The 18,200-nt window shown below is 57.6% G+C and overlaps 1 protein-coding gene across 4 annotated transcripts; it reads left to right on the top strand.

Moving 5' to 3' along the window:
• Positions 1-1,050: 1,050 nt before the first annotated feature.
• On the top strand, positions 1,051-17,953 carry GTF3C2 (general transcription factor IIIC subunit 2). 4 transcript variants are annotated; one of them, XM_083605749.1, is made up of 19 exons: positions 1,051-1,359; positions 3,222-3,630; positions 5,038-5,419; positions 8,523-8,805; positions 8,937-9,031; positions 10,001-10,078; positions 10,404-10,505; positions 10,868-11,095; positions 11,698-11,809; positions 11,941-12,061; positions 13,022-13,053; positions 13,327-13,456; positions 13,687-13,831; positions 13,996-14,157; positions 14,498-14,585; positions 14,726-14,854; positions 15,592-15,744; positions 16,066-16,176; positions 17,160-17,953. In XM_083605749.1, exons 2-19 carry the CDS (start codon positions 3,273-3,275, stop codon positions 17,373-17,375), a joined length of 2,925 nt encoding a protein of 974 aa, XP_083461875.1. In that variant the 5' UTR covers positions 1,051-1,359; positions 3,222-3,272; the 3' UTR covers positions 17,376-17,953. The 4 variants fall into 4 exon arrangements, with proteins under 4 accessions (XP_083461875.1, XP_083461873.1, XP_083461874.1 ...); XM_083605747.1 differs by having other exon boundaries at positions 1,057-1,359; positions 3,218-3,630; XM_083605748.1 differs by having other exon boundaries at positions 1,081-1,359; positions 5,035-5,419.
• Positions 17,954-18,200: the final 247 nt, after the last annotated feature.

Below are 18,200 nucleotides of genomic sequence, written 5' to 3'. Positions count from 1 at the left end.
GGGGGTTGTTGCCACGGACGCGTCTCAAAGTGGGGGGTCGACGTGGAGCCCAAACTCTGGGCTGGGATGCGTGAAGGGGCTTTTCTGGTTCCCTCTGAACAGAGAGACACCCTTTTCTCCCTCATCGGTTGGAGAAGCCAGCTCTGTAGATCCAGCCCCATCAGCCTGGCACTGCATCCCCACATTTCCATCTTGCTTTGACAATAGAGGGGCAAACCCTCCCGATAGGCCCCAAGGTGGTTAGAAATCTTTTAAAGTAAGTATTATTATTTATTGAATTTCTATAGTGCCCTTCATCCGAAGATCACAGGGCGGTTCACTGCATTAAAGGAAGTGCCAGTCACGGCAGAGCCTGATTCTGTTCAGGTCCTGGTTGATTCCTGTGGCCCAAGGATGCTCACTGATTTCTTTGCCCACTTTTTGGGCCACCTTCTTGGAACAAACCCAGGGCACTTTACAGAAAAATCAGTGTAAACATGAAAACACAGGACAAAAACCCCAGCAGCCCTATTACAATTAAAGCAAAGTATTGTCGGCTCGTCACAAAGGGCCTCTCCAAATGTCCCATTTTCTCTGGGCTTATTATTCCTGCTAAACTTCTGTCCAGGCTTGTGTCAGATTATGGGGGGGGGGGTGTCAGGTGAAGACCACCAAAAGCCTGTTATCTCCTGTTCCTCTTGGACCAGCAAAAATGAGAGTGTGAAGGAGCCTTCCTGGTCTGTCATGGAGGCTTCAGCTAAGAAGGGGGTTGGACTGGATGACCCTCGGGGTCCCTTCCGACGCTACCGCCCTATGATTGGGGGTGTCGGTGTGCGGGGGGGGGGGGGAGCCACTGCCTTAAGCCAAAGGGCTCCTGCAGCCCCTTAGAAGCTGGGGGGACTGTGGCCCCAATCAACGGGCCCGAGAGACCCACAGCTGGGGCCTCTCGCGGATCCGACGCGTGTCTCCGCGTTCCCACGCCCCTCGACCCGCTGCGGGAGGAACAAAGAAGCTGCGCGCGGCGCCTCGGCCGCCAGGGGGCGCTGCAGCCCCTTTCCCAGCGAGGCGCGCGGAGGAAGTGACGTCGGCGGTAACCGCGGAGGGGGCGGGGCTCGCGCGGTTCCGCTCGTCGCAACTGCGGCCGAAGGGGCGGCGGGACGGGAGCGCGAAGGCGGCACCCGAGGCTGCGACGCCCGCGGCGAGCGGATGAACGAGGCCGGGAAGAGCCGCCAACGCCGCCGGGAGAGCTTCCGCGTCGCGGGACGGAAGTGACGTCAGGGGCGCGCGGTCATCGTTGTGCGCCCGTGGCGGCCGCCATCTTGGCTGCTGGGACCGCCGCTGCCGCTGCTTCGGCCGGAGACCGGCTTCGGCGAGCGAGAGGTGAGGCGCGGGCTGGAGTCGCCGGGGCCAAGGGCGCCTCCGCGGGCGCCGGGAGAGCGGACAGGCCTCGTTCTGCGCGGAAAGAGCGCCTGGCCCCGCCCCTTCCTGAGGGGGGGCAGGTCTCGCGCTCGGGGGGGCGGGGCCCCGAGATGCTGCCCCGATGCAGGTCTCTGGCGGGGGGGGGAGCGGCGCTGGCCAGGCAGCAAGTCCAGGTCAGGGATCCCACTGGATCCCCCAGCACAGGATCCTTGGCCAGTCCATAGAGAATCACGGGATTGTAGAGTTGCGAGGAACCCGGAGGATCATCTAGTCCAGCCCCCTGCGATGCAGAATTAGGCGGCCGTCCCGTGCAGAGATCGAACCTGCAGCCTGGGCGTTATCAGCACCAGCCTCTCCCCAGCTGAGCTCTCCAGGCTGTCCAGCAGGGCATTAAACTCTCCAGATTAATCTGTGTCACTTGATCGATTGCCCACTTTAAGGGGTAATTAAGGTAACAAAAACCATTCAGGTATCTCAGACGAATGAGTCAATCCGTATCTGGTAGAATAAAATAAAAGCAGGATATGTTAAGAGTGCATGTGCAGCAGCCTGTCCTATTTTGCTATCTAACATAGCTGGTGGAGGGATTTCCCCTTGTCTCTTGAGCTTTGAACAGGCAGCCCTGTTTAGAGAAGCTTTTAATGTTTGATGTATCACAGTATTTAAATATTCTTTTGGAAGCCGCCCAGAGTGGCTGGGGAAGCCCAGCCAGATGGGCGGGGTATAAATAATAAATTATTATTATTATTATTATTATTATTATTATTATTATTGAATCCTTCCCGGGTTTGCGACATTTATTTTTACAGTTGAGCTTCACCTGAGCCCCATGGATGCTCCAACCCCTTAGGGATGAGCTGGCTGCTGTGCCCCCTGAGGGGTCCAAGTGGTGTGAGGAGCCTCCCTGAGTGCAGAAGGTTTCCTGCTGCTGAAGCAAAAGGCCCACAGCGCCCCCTTTCTGCTCACACCCAAACCCACCCCCCTTTCTGCTCAGCCAACCCAAGAGACCAGAGTTCAAATTCCCACAACAAGGAAGCTCACTGGGTGAGCTTGGGTCATTCGCTGTCTCAGCCTAACCCACCTCACAGGGTGGTTGTGAAACTAATATTCATTTATTTATTCATTTTATTTCTTAAAATTGTATACCGCCCATCTTTTGAAGATCTCAGGGTGGTTTACACATGGGGGAATTTCAAAGATCATTTTATGAAACCTAAGGTAACTGTAATATAACGTTAGGTTTATACTAGTTATTTGGCTCACGTTACATTTCCATAGTTTTTCTAATACTGGAAAATTACCATCTCGGTGCTGTATGGTTGATTATACAGTGGTACCTCTGGATGCGAACGGGATCCGTTCCAGAGCCCTGTTCGCATCCTGAAGCGAACGCAACTCGTGAACGCTTGTCACGGTGCTTCCGCGCATGCCCGTGATGTCATTTTGAGCGTTTGTGCATGCGCGAGCAGCAAAACCCGGAAGTAACGCACTCTGTTACTTCTGGGTCGCCGCAGAGTGCAGCGCGAAAATGCTTAACCCGATGCTACGTCAACCCGAGGTATGACTGTAGTAGTAACCTCTTGCATAAAACTCTGATGTGTGAACATGTTCTTGGCAAAAGGCAGCCTCCCAAAGTGTGTTCAAAATAAGTAGGATAATTTAACCCCAATGACATTTATGTGAGCTCCTTGGAGAAAAACATGGGATCTAAATGCAATAAAATAATTAGAACAGCGCCGTTTCTTTCATCTGCTTATTTGATCTGAGATGACTGTCCTCCCCACAGCTTTCCTTGTTCCTTTGCCTCTCTCTTTCACAGGCAGGTCCCAGTGCAAGATGGGAGTCGCACCTGCCTGAGTCACTGTGGTGCCTTCATGGAACCTTGCCCCACGCCAAGCTGTGCCATGGGGATAGCCAGAGAAGCCGCAGACCGAGCAGATGGATGTGCCAGCCGTATCCTTTGCACGGAGCCTTGCCGTAGAGACCCTTGCTGGGGCGGGCAGAGCTATCCTGCCCCAGAAGCGCTGGCCTCGGCGGGAGCAGCGTGTCTGAGCGAGGCAAGCACAGCAGCAGCAGCAGCAATAGGCCCCCCTACGGAAAGCTGCCCGCAGGAAGAATGGCCCAAGCCCCAGAGCCCCCCCTGCCAGAAGAGCGGCCCAGAGACCAAAGGCAAGCTGCCTTCTACGCAGCTGAAGGGGCCAGCAGAGGAGACAGGCGCTCGGGAAGCCCTTGGTACGTCTCTGGGGGCCAGTGGCTGGGATCCTGCAAACCACATGCAGAAGGAGGCTTGCAGAAGGGGACTCCCCAACCCCAAGGCCTCCAGGAAGCCGCTTCTGAGTGTCATGCAGGACCGGATTAAGACCTTTAGAGGCCCTAAGCACTTAGAAGATTTTGGTGCCCCCATAGGTATTGAATTCAAAATATAAACAGTAATTAACTGTAAAATAAAAAATTATTTTTGACATGAAACTGAGAAAATGAACCCTCAGCGGAGTGATCTGTGACCATTTCTGTTGTGCCCACCTTCCCTTGAGGCCCTAAGCAGGGCTTATTTTGCTTAATCCAGACTTTGGGGACCCTCTGGGATCTGCCTGGGAGGAGGGCCAGGGCTTGCTGAAGGAGCTGCAAAATGAGGCACAGGCCCCTTGGGCAAGCAGGTCCTCCTTACTGAACGTGCCCGGGAAATGGGGGGTGGTTGTCTGCTTCCATTCTGCCATGCAGGGAGATAATCTGGTGCAGAAGGAGGGGGGTTCAAGTGTGGGGGGGATGAAGGGGCAGGTCCTGCCTTTATCTTAGGGAGGGTGATGCCTTTGGGGAGTTGTGGGAAGGAGGGAGTTGTGGCAGCATCACAGCACCTGAAATCTCTGCAGAAATGGTTCTGTAGGAAGGAGGCTGATGAGATTGTGGGGAGGATTTCGGTAGAACCTGTAACTCCGCAGGGACTGGGAGGAGCGCTGAGGAAGACCCTGAGGTCCCAGGTGTGCTGGATGAGCAGTTAAGGACACAACCACACGCACACTCTGTGGTCACTGCCACGCTCACAGTGTAGTGCAGTGGTTGGAGCATTGGGCTAGATCTTGGGAGACCAGGGGTTGAATCCACGCTCAGCTGTGAAGCTCACTGGGTAACCTTGAGAGCCAGTCACTGCCCCTCGGCCTCACCTACCTCACAAGGTTGTTGTGTGAATAAAATGAGTGGAGAACCGTCCCCGTGACCTTGAGCCCCTTGGAGGAAAAGCTGGGATATAAATGAAATAAAAAAATAAAAGCGCAGCAATGATGGTTTTTTGCGAGAGGAGGAGCTCCCATCGGCTTGACTAGGAAGACTTTTTTTGTTAACCCTAATTACAGTGCTAATGAGGTCTTTTTTGCTAGGGTTGCCGTGTGTGCGGAGAAGTTAATCCTTCTCTACCTGTGTGCTGCAGTCCTGACAAAATGCCCCCTGTGGAGAAAGAGCCAAGTGCAGCCCTCCATATAAAAACAAGTCCATCCCTCTGGCTCCCTGTCCTCAGACCTGGCAGGCTTCACTTGTGGGGAGCTGAGGCTGGAAGTGGGGAAGGGGAGGCAGGAGCTGGGAGCCCTCTTCCGCCTGGCATGGCAGCGGCTGCTTACCTAACCTGACCCTTCCTTTTCCAAGCAGATGGACTCTGTGCTTCCCCAGAGGCAGCCTTGGTTCCTGCCAAAGAGCAGCCGGCAGCTCTCCCGTCCGCCCAGAAGCGCCCGCGTGGTCGCAGGCCCCGCAAGAAGAGAGGCGCCGCCTGCAGAGGCCCTGCCCGCCAGGAGCCCCAGGGACCCCCCGAGGCCCCCGGGCCTTCGGAGAACGGCCCGCCCCTGCCTGTGAAAGTGCCGAAGAAGCGGGGACGCAAGTCCAAGGCTGAGCTGCTCCTGAGGAAGCTGTCGCAGGGACTGGAGGGTCAGGCGCCCGAACCCCTCTGCCAAGAGAAGCTGCTGGCCGGTGATGGAGGGCTGGACTGTCTGGAGACGACGCCCGGGGGGCGCCCAAAGCGGAGGGCGGCAAAAGTGTAAGCGAGAGGCGTTGACGAGCAGGGGGAGGAACTCGCAGGTAGTTCTTTGACTACTGAGCAGGAGTGGCGCTGCCTTCTCAGGCCCAGGGGGAAAGGAGGCAGCGATGGCCACCAGCTTGGAAGGCTTTAAAAGGGGATTGAATGTAAAGAGAGACTGCTTGATCAGGCCTGTTGCATCCTGTACTTAAGGTGACCAAATGCCCCAAGGAATCTAGATAGACTGCCTCTGGACCTGGAGGTTCTATAAGGGCAGAAGAAAAAACTGCTGGATTAAGCCAGCGGCTGATCTAGTCCAGTATCCTGGTCTCTTTTTCCCCCCAATTTTTTTTATTGATTTTTCACAAAATTTTAAACACACAAACAAATAAACCAACAAACAGAAATCATAACCTTATTAAGACTAATCTTATTAACATTTTTAAGTGACTTCCTCGTATCCCCCTGGTTGAATTTCAGTGTATATCATTTTAACGGTTTTCCAAAACCAGTATTCTTATAAAATTAACTTAATCACTTAACATCTTTCTTTCCAATTCAGCATTAAACATATTAATTCATCACATTGCGTATTTAAATTCTAAGCCTATCTGGTGTTTGCAAGCTTTTCCAATTAGTTTATAGTTTCAAACCTTTTGTCCAACTTTTCTATGCTTGCTGTATTACGATTTAAACCATCTCTAATATCATTCAGTACAGTGGTGCCTCGCAAGACGAAATTAATCCGTTCCGCGAGTCTCGTTGTCTTGCGGTTTTTTCGTCTTGCGAAGCACGGCTATTAACGGCTTAGCGGCTTTAAGAAAACAAGGAAACAAAGGAACAAAGGAAAGAAACTCGCAAGAACTCGCAAGACGTTTCGTCTTGCGAAGCAAGCCCATAGGGAAAATCGTCTAGCGAAGCGACGCAAAAACCGAAAAACCCTTTCGTCTTGCGCGTTTTTCGTTTTGTGAGGCATTCGTCTTGCGGGGCACCACTGTATTGTCGTTACCGATTCCTCAAAGAGTTGATTTTTAGAGCCATGTCTTGTTTTGTCTGCACACATAATGGCTTAGGAATTTCAAGGTCGGTCCCACAGCCTGGTGTAGTGAGAGAGAAAAACAGATTCCCTCCACCAGTCCCACAGGTGTCAGCCAGACAGCAGCCTCCCTGTTCTTTAAAAACAGGCTGAGAAGAGAGAAATTCCCCCCCCCCTCCCAAGTTCCCCTTTTTTCTTTTTTATAAATATTTGTAGTCAATCCTAAAGGGAAAAGACACTTTCGGCCACTTTAAAGTCTAACCAGACAGCTGCAGAATACAATGAGTTTCAAATGTCTTTTTTCCTTTAAGGCTTCTGTCTTTGCACACCGATTCTAAGTTCCTCCAACAAAAGGGACCAACTTCCGTTTTTAAATCCCTTTTTTCCCTGCTGATTTTTTTCAAATTAGTACTTTGTTTTTACTTACAGTTCCAAATTTTAAGCCATTTTTTTCAAGAAGGAATTGGCCACTCACGATCGCCAGTCTCGAAGCTTCGCACTTTGAAGGAAGCAATCGTTTCCGCTGTGCCGCGTCTCCACCCCACTCGCTCTCGGGGCTCTTACACGCTTATCGGGGAACGGGGGAGTCACGAAAAGGCACCCGCCGGATCTCCAGGTCCTCAGAACGCCCAATCTGAGGGTTTTTTTGGGGAACCACAATGCTCTCGTGGTGTCCCCCTACTTTAAAGCGCTGGGGCTCTTTCAGCCGAAAGAGCTCCCGACTGCCATTACTGAGTGACCAACCGGAAGTCAGTCCAGCATCCTGTTCTCACAGTGGCCGACCAGATGCAAGCAGGAGTAGAGCGCAAGAGCCCCAGTCTCCTCCTCAGCGGTTTCCAGCCCCTGGACTTCAGAGGCTTTGCTGCTTCCAACTGGAGGCAGAGCTGAGCCACCGTGACTAGTAGCCATTGCTAACCATGCATGGAATCATGGATTCATTCTCCTCTATAAATGGGTTTAATCCTCTCTTAAAGCCATCCCAGTTGGGGGAGGAGAAGGCCGTGAGCGGCTACTAGCTACCATGGCTGTGTTCCGCCTCCCCTTTCGGAAGCAGCAGCATCTGAATCCCAGATTCTGGGAGTCACAGGTAGGCAGGGGGCTCCCCTGCTCCAGTCATGCTGGTGGGCTTATCTGTGGAGCATCAGGTTGGCCCCCCTGAGAACAGGATCCTAGATTAAAGGAACCTTTAGGCTGATCCAGGCACCTCTCCTTCTGAGCAGGTCAGGACGTCCTAAGAGGTTTTCAGGAAATGGGAAACGGGACTCCAGGGGCCTCACCTGGATGCAGGCAGAACACGCTGCCCCCCCACCTGTGACCTCATGGAGTTGGGGCCAAGGGGGGCCTGTTTTCTGCTGGGCTTTCAGTGGAAGCTGTCCTCCAGTTGTTCGTGTTTTGAATCAAGTTCCTAAAGCAAAAACCAACTGGGAAAAGATTAAAGAAATCCTAGTCAACAAATTGACTGACTGCAGATATCTGCATGCAAGGCAAAGTTCTGCAGAAAGATGCAGAGAGAGGAGGGAGCTGGTGCTGGCAATCTGCAGAGTCTGTGTCACAATAACTGGACAAAGACACTTAAGAATATAAGAACGTGGGAAGAGCCCCGGTGGATCAGGCCAATGGCCTTCCTGGCCCAGCATCCCCTTCGGACAGTGGCCAAGCAGATGCCCGTTATGGGATGCAAGGAAGCAGGACCCCAGTGCAAGGTGGCTGCAGTTTCAGGCAGCTGGGAGTCAGAAGCATTGCTGCCTCTGACGGGGGGGGGGGGGGCGGCAGAGCACAGCCATCCTGGCTGGGAGCCACTTATTCTCCGGGAATTTGTCTAATCCTCTTTTGAAACCATCCAAGTCACTAATCCTCACTGCCTCTCATGGGAGCTTCCAGAATTTGTGTGGAACTTGCAGCTGCCGGACTTCTGCAAGCAGCCTTTGGCCCAGAGGACGGGGAGGGGCTGGACCCAGGCGGGCTGTGTTTGACGCCTGCCGCAGCCCCCCCCCCCCGTTCCCCCCCTTCTTCAGTTCTGGCTCTTGCCCTGAAGATCTGGGGGGTCTTGTGACCATTTGTCCCTGCTCCCTCCCCTTCGGCCCGCAGAGCCCTTCTGTACCTGCAGGAGCTGGCCGAAGAGTTGACCTCTGTGTACCAGCCGCCCGCTTGCAGCGAGCCCTTGGAGAACGCCCCGCGGCCGGAGGAGCCCAGCCAGAAGCGGCGAGGCCGGAAGCCCCAGAGCCAGAAGCGGGAGAGCGAGGAGGATGCGGATTTCAACCCCTCGGAGGAAGGGCTCTTGCAGGAAGAGGAGGAGGAGGAAGAGGAAAGCGACCTGCGGCTCAGCGAGGTCTCCGACTCTGACCTGGAGCCCGGCCTGCGTGGAGCAGCGGTGACTATCTTGGTGGTCTGCTCAGAGGCCTCTGTGAATGAAGAGCAAGCCCAGCCCTTCTCTGGGGCTGTCGGCTTGGGAGGGTGGGCTCCGTGGGCCTCTGTCTCTGACCCCCGCCTCCTTCTCCCCAGAGGCCCAAGAGCCACTGCCGAGGGTTTGCGTCCAACGGCCTACACAACTCCATCATGGCCCCCATCTGGAAGGCGCTCTCCGTCACCCACCGCGTGTAAGTCTGGGGCTGGCTGCCCCACTTTGCCTTGCTGGTGGGGGAACTGAAGCACAGGAATGGGGAGGGGGGAGGAAAGGGGAGGGTCCCTGCCTTGCAGTTGTGCTGCTGCTGCCGCCGGGACAGAGCTAAACATTCAGGCTGGGTTCCAGGGACTCCAGCTGGGGCCTCGGAGAGCGAGGACTGTTGTGTCCCAAAAGCAAGGAAGGATTGGACTCTGATTAATAAAATACACACGAGGCTTGACCAGCAAGACTCTGGGAGGGGTGCCAATAATAATAATCCGTCCACCCTCCGGCCCAGGTCGTTTTATTCACAAAAGAACTTTTTACATAGTGTCCATAAGAACCAATCAGATTTCCTCTGAGCATTTCAAAAAAACCCACGTGGGGACAAAGTTAAAGTTAAAACTACAAAGAGCTAATTTGAGCATCCATACGTTCTGGGGTAAATAAAAGAGGACTAGAGGAATGCATTCAGCAACCCCAGAGGTGTAAATAAGCAGTAAACATGAGGGGAAGGATGGCAAGGAAAGATAGGTATCTCTGTCACCTCCTGTGTGAAACTCTATTTCCTGGCCCTAAGATTAACAAAAAAAGTACATCAAAGAAGTTTCCTACTATCTTTATGGCCCAGGATGGCTGGTGAACAACTGGCCTGTGTTTAGAATGCTTGTATGTGCCTGTCAGGCAGAGAAATTGGACAGAGACGCAGAGGCGTGGATTGATCAGAAATCAGATCAAAATAGTTCAAACCCAGTCAATACAGTGCTTTCATTGCTGACACAAATGGCTTGCTCCATATTTTTTATAATTCCTCGTAGCAATCCCACCTGATCACTACAGAGGGCTGCCTGGGTTTGTTCCTGCTGAGGTTGCAGGGATGCCCTGGTGATGCTGTCGCCCTCTGGGCTGGTCCCGTTCCCCGCTGCAGTTCTCTCTGACGCCATGTGGCTGTGTTTGATTGCAGGCGTGAGCAGCTCCACTCCCACTGGGAGTTTCCAGAGTGGGTGCCCTCTGCCCGGAAGTGGGTCTTCCTCTCGGAGAGGTGAGTGGCCTCCTGACAAAGAAGCGGGGGGGGGGGGCATCTGGACCCAGGTTGGCGGTTGCAATAATGGGGGTGGGAGTGCATGCTGGGGAGAGAGCAGGGAGAGGGTGCCCTGCGTGCCATGCCCTCTGGGCCCTTTGCCACTGCTGCCACCACCAGCAGGAGGAGCCCCAAATCTCCACCAGGAAAGAGGGTGCTTTGCATGTGCAGCCCAGCCTCTTTTGAGAGCCCAAAGGGGTCAGTGTGTGTGTGTGTGTGTGTGTGTGTGTGTGTCAAGGAGATCCTTGGAGTGAGTTTCCCCTCTTTCCTCCTTCCTCTTCCAAAGCGAAGCTGAGGAATACCTCCCCAGCGAGACCAAGTCCCCGCTCTTCTGCATCAAGCGCGAAGGCCTCCACGAAGAAAGCAGCGTCCTCTACCGGATCAACAGGTGCCGGTCACTTTATGTAAACGTCTCTCCCGCCTTTCAGCCAAGAGTCCATCTTGCAGTGCTTGGAAGAGCCCAGGAACCGCCTGTGGGATCAGGCCCCAGGGCCCAGCTCCCTGTTCTCAGTTGCCTGTGGGAAGCAGCCAGCAGGTTCTGAGCACAAGAGCAAATCGCCCATCCTGGGGCTTCCAAAGCCTGACTCTGGAGGCAGAGAAGTAGCCACTGAGAGCCCTCTCCTCCTCCGTGAACTTGCCTAAGCCAGCCCTGCCCTCCTTCAGGACGGAGTTTCATCTGCCCCGTTTGAAGGGAGACTCCCGGCCTGTGAGCCCCTTGGCAAGACCCCCCTCCTCTTTCCCCTCTGGCAGGTTCAACGCCTTGCAGCCCCACGAGGAGCGCCTGGACGTCACCTTCTTTGTGGGGGGTCCCGTCTGGGCCATGGAGTGGTGCCCCACCCCAGAAGGTGCCCTGGCCTCCCAGTACGCAGCCATCTACTGCAATCCCGGCATGGACGACCGGCACAGCTTGGCAGGGACTCACACGGGGCCAGCGCTGCTCCAGCTCTGGGAGCTGGGGCCCCTCCAGCAGGAGGCAGGGTGAGTGGGGAGCCCCCAGGCCCCCTGCAGCGCTCCTTGGCCCTGCCTTCCCCTGGCTTCAGCCCCAGGGCAGCCTGGTGGCCACCCAGTGGAGCTCAGCAGGGACATGTCCGGATCTCCAGGGACCCTTGGGCAAGGCGGGAGGGCAGGCTAGGAGGGGCTTTCTCTGCCGCCGGACCAGAGAGGCTGGCACCTGTGAGCTGGGCCTCTGGGCCCCTGGCATGAAAGAGGCCACAAGTGGGGGGGGGGGAGAGGAGCTGCCACAAGGAAGATGGGGCCAACGTGTTTGGTGCTGCTCTGGAGGGGAGGAGTCAAGTTCCAAGGAAGGAGATTCCGAGGAAACCTCAGGAAGGCCTTCCTGCCAGTCTGAGCTGTTCAGCAGTGGACTGGGCTCTCTCTCTTGCTCAGCAGAGGTTGGGTGGCTGCCTGCCAGAGATGCTTTAGCTGTCCCTCCTTCGCTGCAGGGAGTTGGGCCAGATGACCCCTGGGGTCCCTTCTGTGATCCCTCTCCAAGATGTGGCCACGCTGCTGTGCTGGGGTCTGAATGGCCAGGCTGCACCTGTGCTATGACCGCCTCCCCCCGCCTTCTCTCCCCTTCCCAGGTCAGCCACCAAGCCAGGACTGGCCTATGGCATTGCCACCGACCACGGCTGCATCTGGGATATGAAGTTCTGCCCCAGCGGTGCCTGGGAGCCCCCTGCCACCCACCACAAGGTACACCCGCTTCCCAATGCACTTGAGTGTGTGCAGCACAGAGGCTGCCGGGGGGCGGGGGCTGGCAGAGCCAGTCGCTTGCTGGGCCCCACAGCGTGGCGTTTCCCAGCTCTCTCTCCTGTCCCCAACAGTCGCCCTCCCAGATGAGCCGCCTGGGGCTGCTGGCCGTGGCCTTCTCTGACGGCAAGGTGCTGCTGTACAGCCTGCCTCACACAGAGGACCTGCGTGGCTCCCGGAGAGCCCAGGTAACAGGTAGGAAGAGCCGCGAAGGGACCCCTCCTTCCCTGGGTCACGGGGAGGGCTGGGCGCCAGGGCTGTGCCAGTGTGGTTCCCTTGGGGGGTGGAAAGGAGCATCTATTTCTCTTTCTTTCTCTCTCTCTCTTTCTTTCTTTCTCTGCCTCGCCTGGTGTTTTGCCTGCTCAGGGCTGTTTTATGGGGTGGCGGAAGAGAGTCTCTCACCCAAAACGTTCTGGCAGAGGCAGCTGGCCCCTCCCTGGTGGGGCTGGGGGGGGGGGTGAGCAGCGGCCTGAGTGCTCAGCCAGCCGTATCAGCTAATGAGCCTTGTAATGATATCTGTCGGCAGGAGTGATGGATGAGGCTGCAGGCGGGCGGGCGGCCTTGGGGGTGCTCAGCCCTGCCTCCTCGGTGGGGATAAAGGAGGCTGAGTCCCACCTCCCTCTCCAGACACGCCCTCCATGAGACGCCACTGCTCAGGCCTCTGCCTGGCAGTGCCTTCCAGGGCATCTCTGGCTGACAGCTGGCTCCCTGACGGTGGTACAGCCAGCCAGCCTGCCCCCCCCCCTTATCTCCATCTCCTGATCCAAGGAGGACCTTGGCGAAGGCGGCTGCTGCCCCAGCCCCAGAGCCCTCTTCCCCCCGGCCTGCGTCTCGGAGATCCCTCAATCCTTCTGAAGCAACTGCTCCGCTGCCACCCTAAAAGCTATGGGGCAGTTTCTCTGCAGGTGCCTTTTGAAAAGGCAGGGGCTACAGCCAGCCTGAGTCGCGGAATGAGGGTGCTGCCTGCAGATGGGTCTAGAGCACCGTTTGTTCCTGCTTGGGGGGGGGCTTTGGCTTGAGCAGCCTGAGAATCCTAACCTTGCTTGCGTCAGGTAGGAGGGGGCAACCTGGCTTGGCTGTGGGGGGGGGGGGCGCTTTCTCTCACCCCACGGAGGCTGCTCCCGGCCTCACAGCATCTCTCCTTCCTCCTCCTAGGTGGGTCCTCCCCCCGGCACACCATCTGCAAGGTACGTCCTGCCAGCCCCACGGAGGATCTCTTGGAGCCGCATCCTGAGCCCTCCAAGCTGCCCATGTTCTGAGGGGCAGGGACACAGGGGGGCTCCCTGAGCTTGCTCATTGGTCCAGCTGCAGCTCTGGAAAGGCTGAAGCCCCCTTTGCATGGGGGTCGGGGGTCAATCCTGGAATCTGGAGCATGCCAAGGTGTCACCCGACTCCTGAGTTTCCATGGGGCTTCTTCTCTGGCCTCCCCCCCAACTGCTCCTCCTCCTCCATCCCTGCAGGTCCAGTGCGTGGCCTCCCTGCAGGTGGGGGCCATCCAGGCCGGGAGCCCCTCCCAATGCGGACAGTGCCTCAGCTTGGCCTGGATGCCAGCAAAGCCTCACCAACGCCTGGCGGCTGGATTCTATGATGGTGAGAGGAGAAAGCTCTGCAGCTGAAACTCCCAAGTGCCAAGGAGGCTCTCAGGGGGATGTGTCCCCCCCCCCCCCCCAGCACAGGCTCCCAATCCCAGCCTCCTCTTTGGAAGGTGATGCACCCTCTGCCTCCTCTGGCAGTTGGATGGCCGCCTGTCAGGGATGCTGGAGTTCTGATTCTTGCTTTCAGGCCTACTCTTCTCTGCCTGTCCCCCCACCCTCTTCCAGGCACAGTGGCCCTCTGGAACCTGGCCAGCCGCTCCCTGCTGCAGCGAGTGCGTCAGCCGGACGGCTCCCTCAAGCTCTACCCCTCCCACTGCTTCCTGGCCCACGACCACGCCGTGCGCAACATCCAGTGGTGCAAAGCCAACAGGTGGGGGCCGGGCTTAGCGGGGGGGGGACTTCCTCCAGCCTCCTTCCCTGGCTGCCTGGGGGGAGATCCCCAAAGGGACCAAGCCCAGAGTGGGTCAACCCTGCCAGCGGTTGGGCCTCGCCAGGACCTCCATCGCTGAGCCGCCTCCCCCTTGCTTGCTCCAGCAACTTCATGGTGACGGCCGGGAACGACCGCAAGATCAAGTACTGGGACCTGCGGCGGCTGTACGAGCCGCTCCAGAGCATCAAGCGCTTTCTGAGCACGGAGATCGCCTGGCTGCTGCCCTACAGCGGCATCACGGTGGCCCAGGACAACTGCTATGCCTCGTGAGTTGGGGGGCGGAGAGGGGAGGGCTGTTGGCCAGGACGGCTTCCCAAATCCTCAAGGGGGGAGAGGGCTGTGGCAGCTCAAAACCAGGGGATCTGCTTGGCCACTGTGCTTTTCTGTGTGGGGCAGAGGGCAGCAGGGTGTGCGGGGCAGAGGGTGCCCCCGCTCTGAAGACCTGCTCCCCCAGGACAACCCAACCCCAGCAGGCGTCAGGCTGGCGGTGGGGAGGGGGCAGGAATTAAGAAGAGCTTTCTGACAATGAGGCCTGTTTGGCAGGGAATGGTCTGCTTCCCGGCCACTGCTCCTCGCTCTTCACCCGCCCCCCCTCTTGCATTGCAGGTACGGCCTGTGTGGGATCCACTACCTGGACGCCGGCTACCTGGGCTTCCGGGCCTACTTTGTGGCCCCTCGGAAGGGCACCGTGTGGGTAAGCGGAGTCTCCTCTGCCTCGTGCGTTGGAGAGCAACACTGGGGCAACCTTGGGGCACTGGGGGCCCTCTTATTTCTGGGGAGGGGGGAATGAAGAAGGGGGTGGGCCCAGGTGACGTCCCTCCCTGCCTCTTCCAGAGCATCTCTGGATCCGACTGGCTCAACACAGTGGCTGCTGGAGACGTCACGGGGGAGCTGGTGGCAGCCATGATGCCTGACCTGTCCGTCAACCCGCACAACGTCAAGCGTCCGTCGGAGCGCCGATTTGTAGGTGTCGCTGCCGCTGAGCGGGAGGGAGGGGGGTCCGCAAGGGACTCATAAGCTTAGCCTTCGGTCCAGCAGGGGAGAAAGCAAGGCCTGTCCCACCCGTCCATCCTCTAGATCTGGGGTGGAGGTCCCTGGGCCACCCTCCCCTCACCCAGGGGATGAAGGAAGCTGCAGCCTCATGGATGTAGCCACAGAATAGTCCAGGCTGCATCGAGGGGGTGGTAGCAGCTGCGTTGGCCGGAGTCCCTCTGGGCAGGTGGGTGCTGTCAGCCCCAATGCCCCCCTCTTTAGCTCTGAAAAGTCTCTCTGTGCGTCACAGGGTCTCCCTCTTGAAGGCAGTGGTGGGCTTCTGTGCCCTCAGATCCAAAGGAGCTCCAAGCCTTCATGACGTCCCTTTCCCCTCAGACGGGTTTGGGGGCAGGGCTCCTCAGTTGGTAGACCAGGAGACTCTCAGTCTTGGCCGTGGGTCCAAGCCCCACATTGAGCAAAAACCTCCAGCATTGCAGGGAGCTAGACTAGATGGCCCTTGAGGTCCCTTCCAGTGATGATTCCATCAGGCGCTTTGAGTTGGGACCAAAAAGGTCTCCTTCTCCTCCAGACAGCAAAGTGGTCATCTTTCTCCTTCAGCCTCTTCAGGGCCTAGGAAAGTGCCAGGAAAGGGGGCTCCTTTGGGGTGGGGGGCAGATTCTGGAGCCTGGCAGTGCCCCATGCCCTCTCCTCCTCCTCATCTTCCGCAGCCCGTCTACAAGGCCAGCCTGCTCCCCTGCGGCCTCCACAACCAGGAGGCGTCGACAGGAGCCCCCGGCGGAAGGCTCACGGCCCCCGTGGAGGGCAGGACATACCAGGAGTCCGTGGCCCAGAACTACATCCTCTTTCGAGACACAGACCTGGTGAGGCCTTGGAGGAAATGGGGGGCAAGGAAGGGGGAGGCAGGGGGCTGCTTGAACCCCTTATGTCTTCCTGGAGGGGCAACCTGGGTGTGCTGGGGGGTCGCTGGGTGTCCCCTCCCCCTGCCCCCCCCCAAGTGTCCAGGATTCATATCACTGATCCCCAGTGCGCTGCTGTTCTGTGGTCTGTTCCTGGCTGATAAGGCTCCTTCCCAAGCCCATCAATCGCCGGCTGTCAGCAGGAGGCCCCCATGGGATGTAGCTGCAGCCCCCCCCCACTTGGCCTGCCCCCCCAACTCTCTCAGCCCCCCCTTCCCTCTCCAGAGGAGCTTCAAGAACATCTTCAGGCGGAAAGGGAGAAAGAAGCCCCTCCTGGCGGAAGAGGAGAAGGAGGGGGACGGACTGGGGCGCCTGCAGCTGGAGGCCGTGCACAAGGTGAGCGGGGGCGGGCTCTACCCCTGTGAACTCCTGTGAAATAGTACCTCGGGTTAAGAACTTTGCTTCAGGATAAGAACAGAAATCATGCTCTGGCGGCGTGGCGGCAGCAGGAGGCGGCCTTAGCTAAAGTGGTGCTTCAGGTTAAGAACAGTTTCAGGTTAAGAACGGACCTCCGGAATGAATTAAGTACATAACCCGAGGTACCACTGTAGTGGGATCAGGCCATTGGGGGCCCTGTGTATCCAGCTTCCTGTTCTCACCGTGCCCCCAAGTGAAACCCGCAAGCAGAATCTGGCACAAGAGCAACTCTGGCTTGTTTCCAACGACGACATTTGGAAGTGTCATGTACTGTCTCTGGCTTGCGGGGTCCCATAGCAGCATCAGAAGAACCGGCCACCGGGGGGCCCAGCTAGCACAGTCTCCTGTCCTCCCAGTGCCCAGGCCAAGGCCTGGGGGAATCCCAAAGGCAGGGTCCAGGCAAGAGAGCGCGATCCCGTCTTGGGGGTTCCAGCCACGGGGATTGGGGAGCCTTGCTGACTCCAGCCCTAGAGGCAGAGCAGAGCCATCCTGGCCAGGAGCCCCCCAGAGCCCCCTCCTCCATGAATGGCGGCCGTTGCTGCCTCCTGTGGCAGGGAGTTCCGCAGTTTAACTGCGCTGTGTGAAGAAGTTCTTTCTTTTATCTGTTTTGTATTCTCCAACCTTCTTCTTCATGGGGAAACCCAGCCAGCTGGGCCGGGTGTACATAATAATAAAATTATTGTGATGGCGCACCTGCAAGTTCTCGCGTGGGGGGAGAGAGAGGAGAGTTTTCCCTTGGCTGCTTTGCTCAGGCCTCCCAGAGCTCATGGCCTGGCCGCTCAGGCTCTTGGTCTCTCTGAGCCCCCTGGAGCAGCCAGGGAGTGAGTCTCTCCCTCCTGAAGGGGGGGGCAGGGTCCGTCCCCCTTTGCGCTTCCCCGCCTGACGCCCTTCCTCTCCCGCAGGTGCGCTTCAGCCCCAACCTGGCCTGCCACACCTGGCTGCTGTCGGGGGGCCAGTCCGGCCTCGTCCGTCTGCACTGCCTCCAGGCCCTGGCCTCCCCCCCCAGCCGCAAGCTCCTCCGCGAGTGCCAGGCCCAGTTCAGCGCCATGTTCGACACGGAGGAGCAGGCAAACAGCCCTGCAGCAGAACCCCCGGGGGCACATCCCGCCGTCAGCTGAGCAACCCCCCCCCAACACTGGCAGAAATCGAGGAGGAGGAGGAGGAGGCGGGGATCTCGTTCAAGGCACCCAGAGCCAAGGGCATCTTGCAGGGCACTGACGGACTGGCTGGATCCTGGTTGCATTGTGAGGACGGACACGGAGGAGCCCAAGGAGGGGCCAGACCCCTGGGGGGCTTGTGGGTGTCTCCTTTCCCCTTGGGTGGGGCTGGGAGTGAGAAGCAGCCCCTGCCCCCCAAACTGGACATCTCTCCATGACTGTGTGCTTTTGCCTCTGGGGCAGGGGGTGGGTGAGGGGTCTCTCCCAGCCTGCCCTATGTGTGACCCACAGCTCCAGGGCAGGGAGGGGGTTTCTGCCTCTCTTTGGCTGGCCCAGTGGAACAACCCTTTGCCCCCCCCCAACATGGGCCGATTGGGGTTGGCTCGGCACGTGGGGCCCAGACCAGCTCCCTGCTAGATGCATTTTGGGCATTTTGCCCCCGCCAGCCTCTTGGGGGGGCACAGCAGCCTTGCTCACATTGAGCTCATTCCTTGTCTTTAACTGTTGTTCTTATTAAAGTGACTTGTTTTGTTTCAAAAGCCGGCTCTTTCTTCTGAGGCCCCCCCCCCCAAATCCCACAGCAGCTGCTGCTTCTCCTGCCAGGAATCTGGCTTGGCATCTGCGCTGGTCAGTGCCGAGCTGGGGGAGAAGGTGGCGAACCCCCCTCCATTTTTAGACAAGGGGTTCTCAGGGGTTCCTGAGCTGGCATTCCTGCGTTGCAGGGGGCTGGACTAGAGGACCCTTGGGGATCCCTTCCACCTGGATGTAGGGGGCACAGACACAGCT

Source organism: Podarcis filfolensis, assembly GCF_964270895.1.
Source record: "Podarcis filfolensis genome assembly, chromosome: 3".
In the NCBI taxonomy this organism is placed as follows: domain Eukaryota; kingdom Metazoa; phylum Chordata; class Lepidosauria; order Squamata; family Lacertidae; genus Podarcis; species Podarcis filfolensis.
Note: the sequence above shows the minus strand (reverse complement) of the source record. Positions and strands in the feature narration are given on the sequence as shown.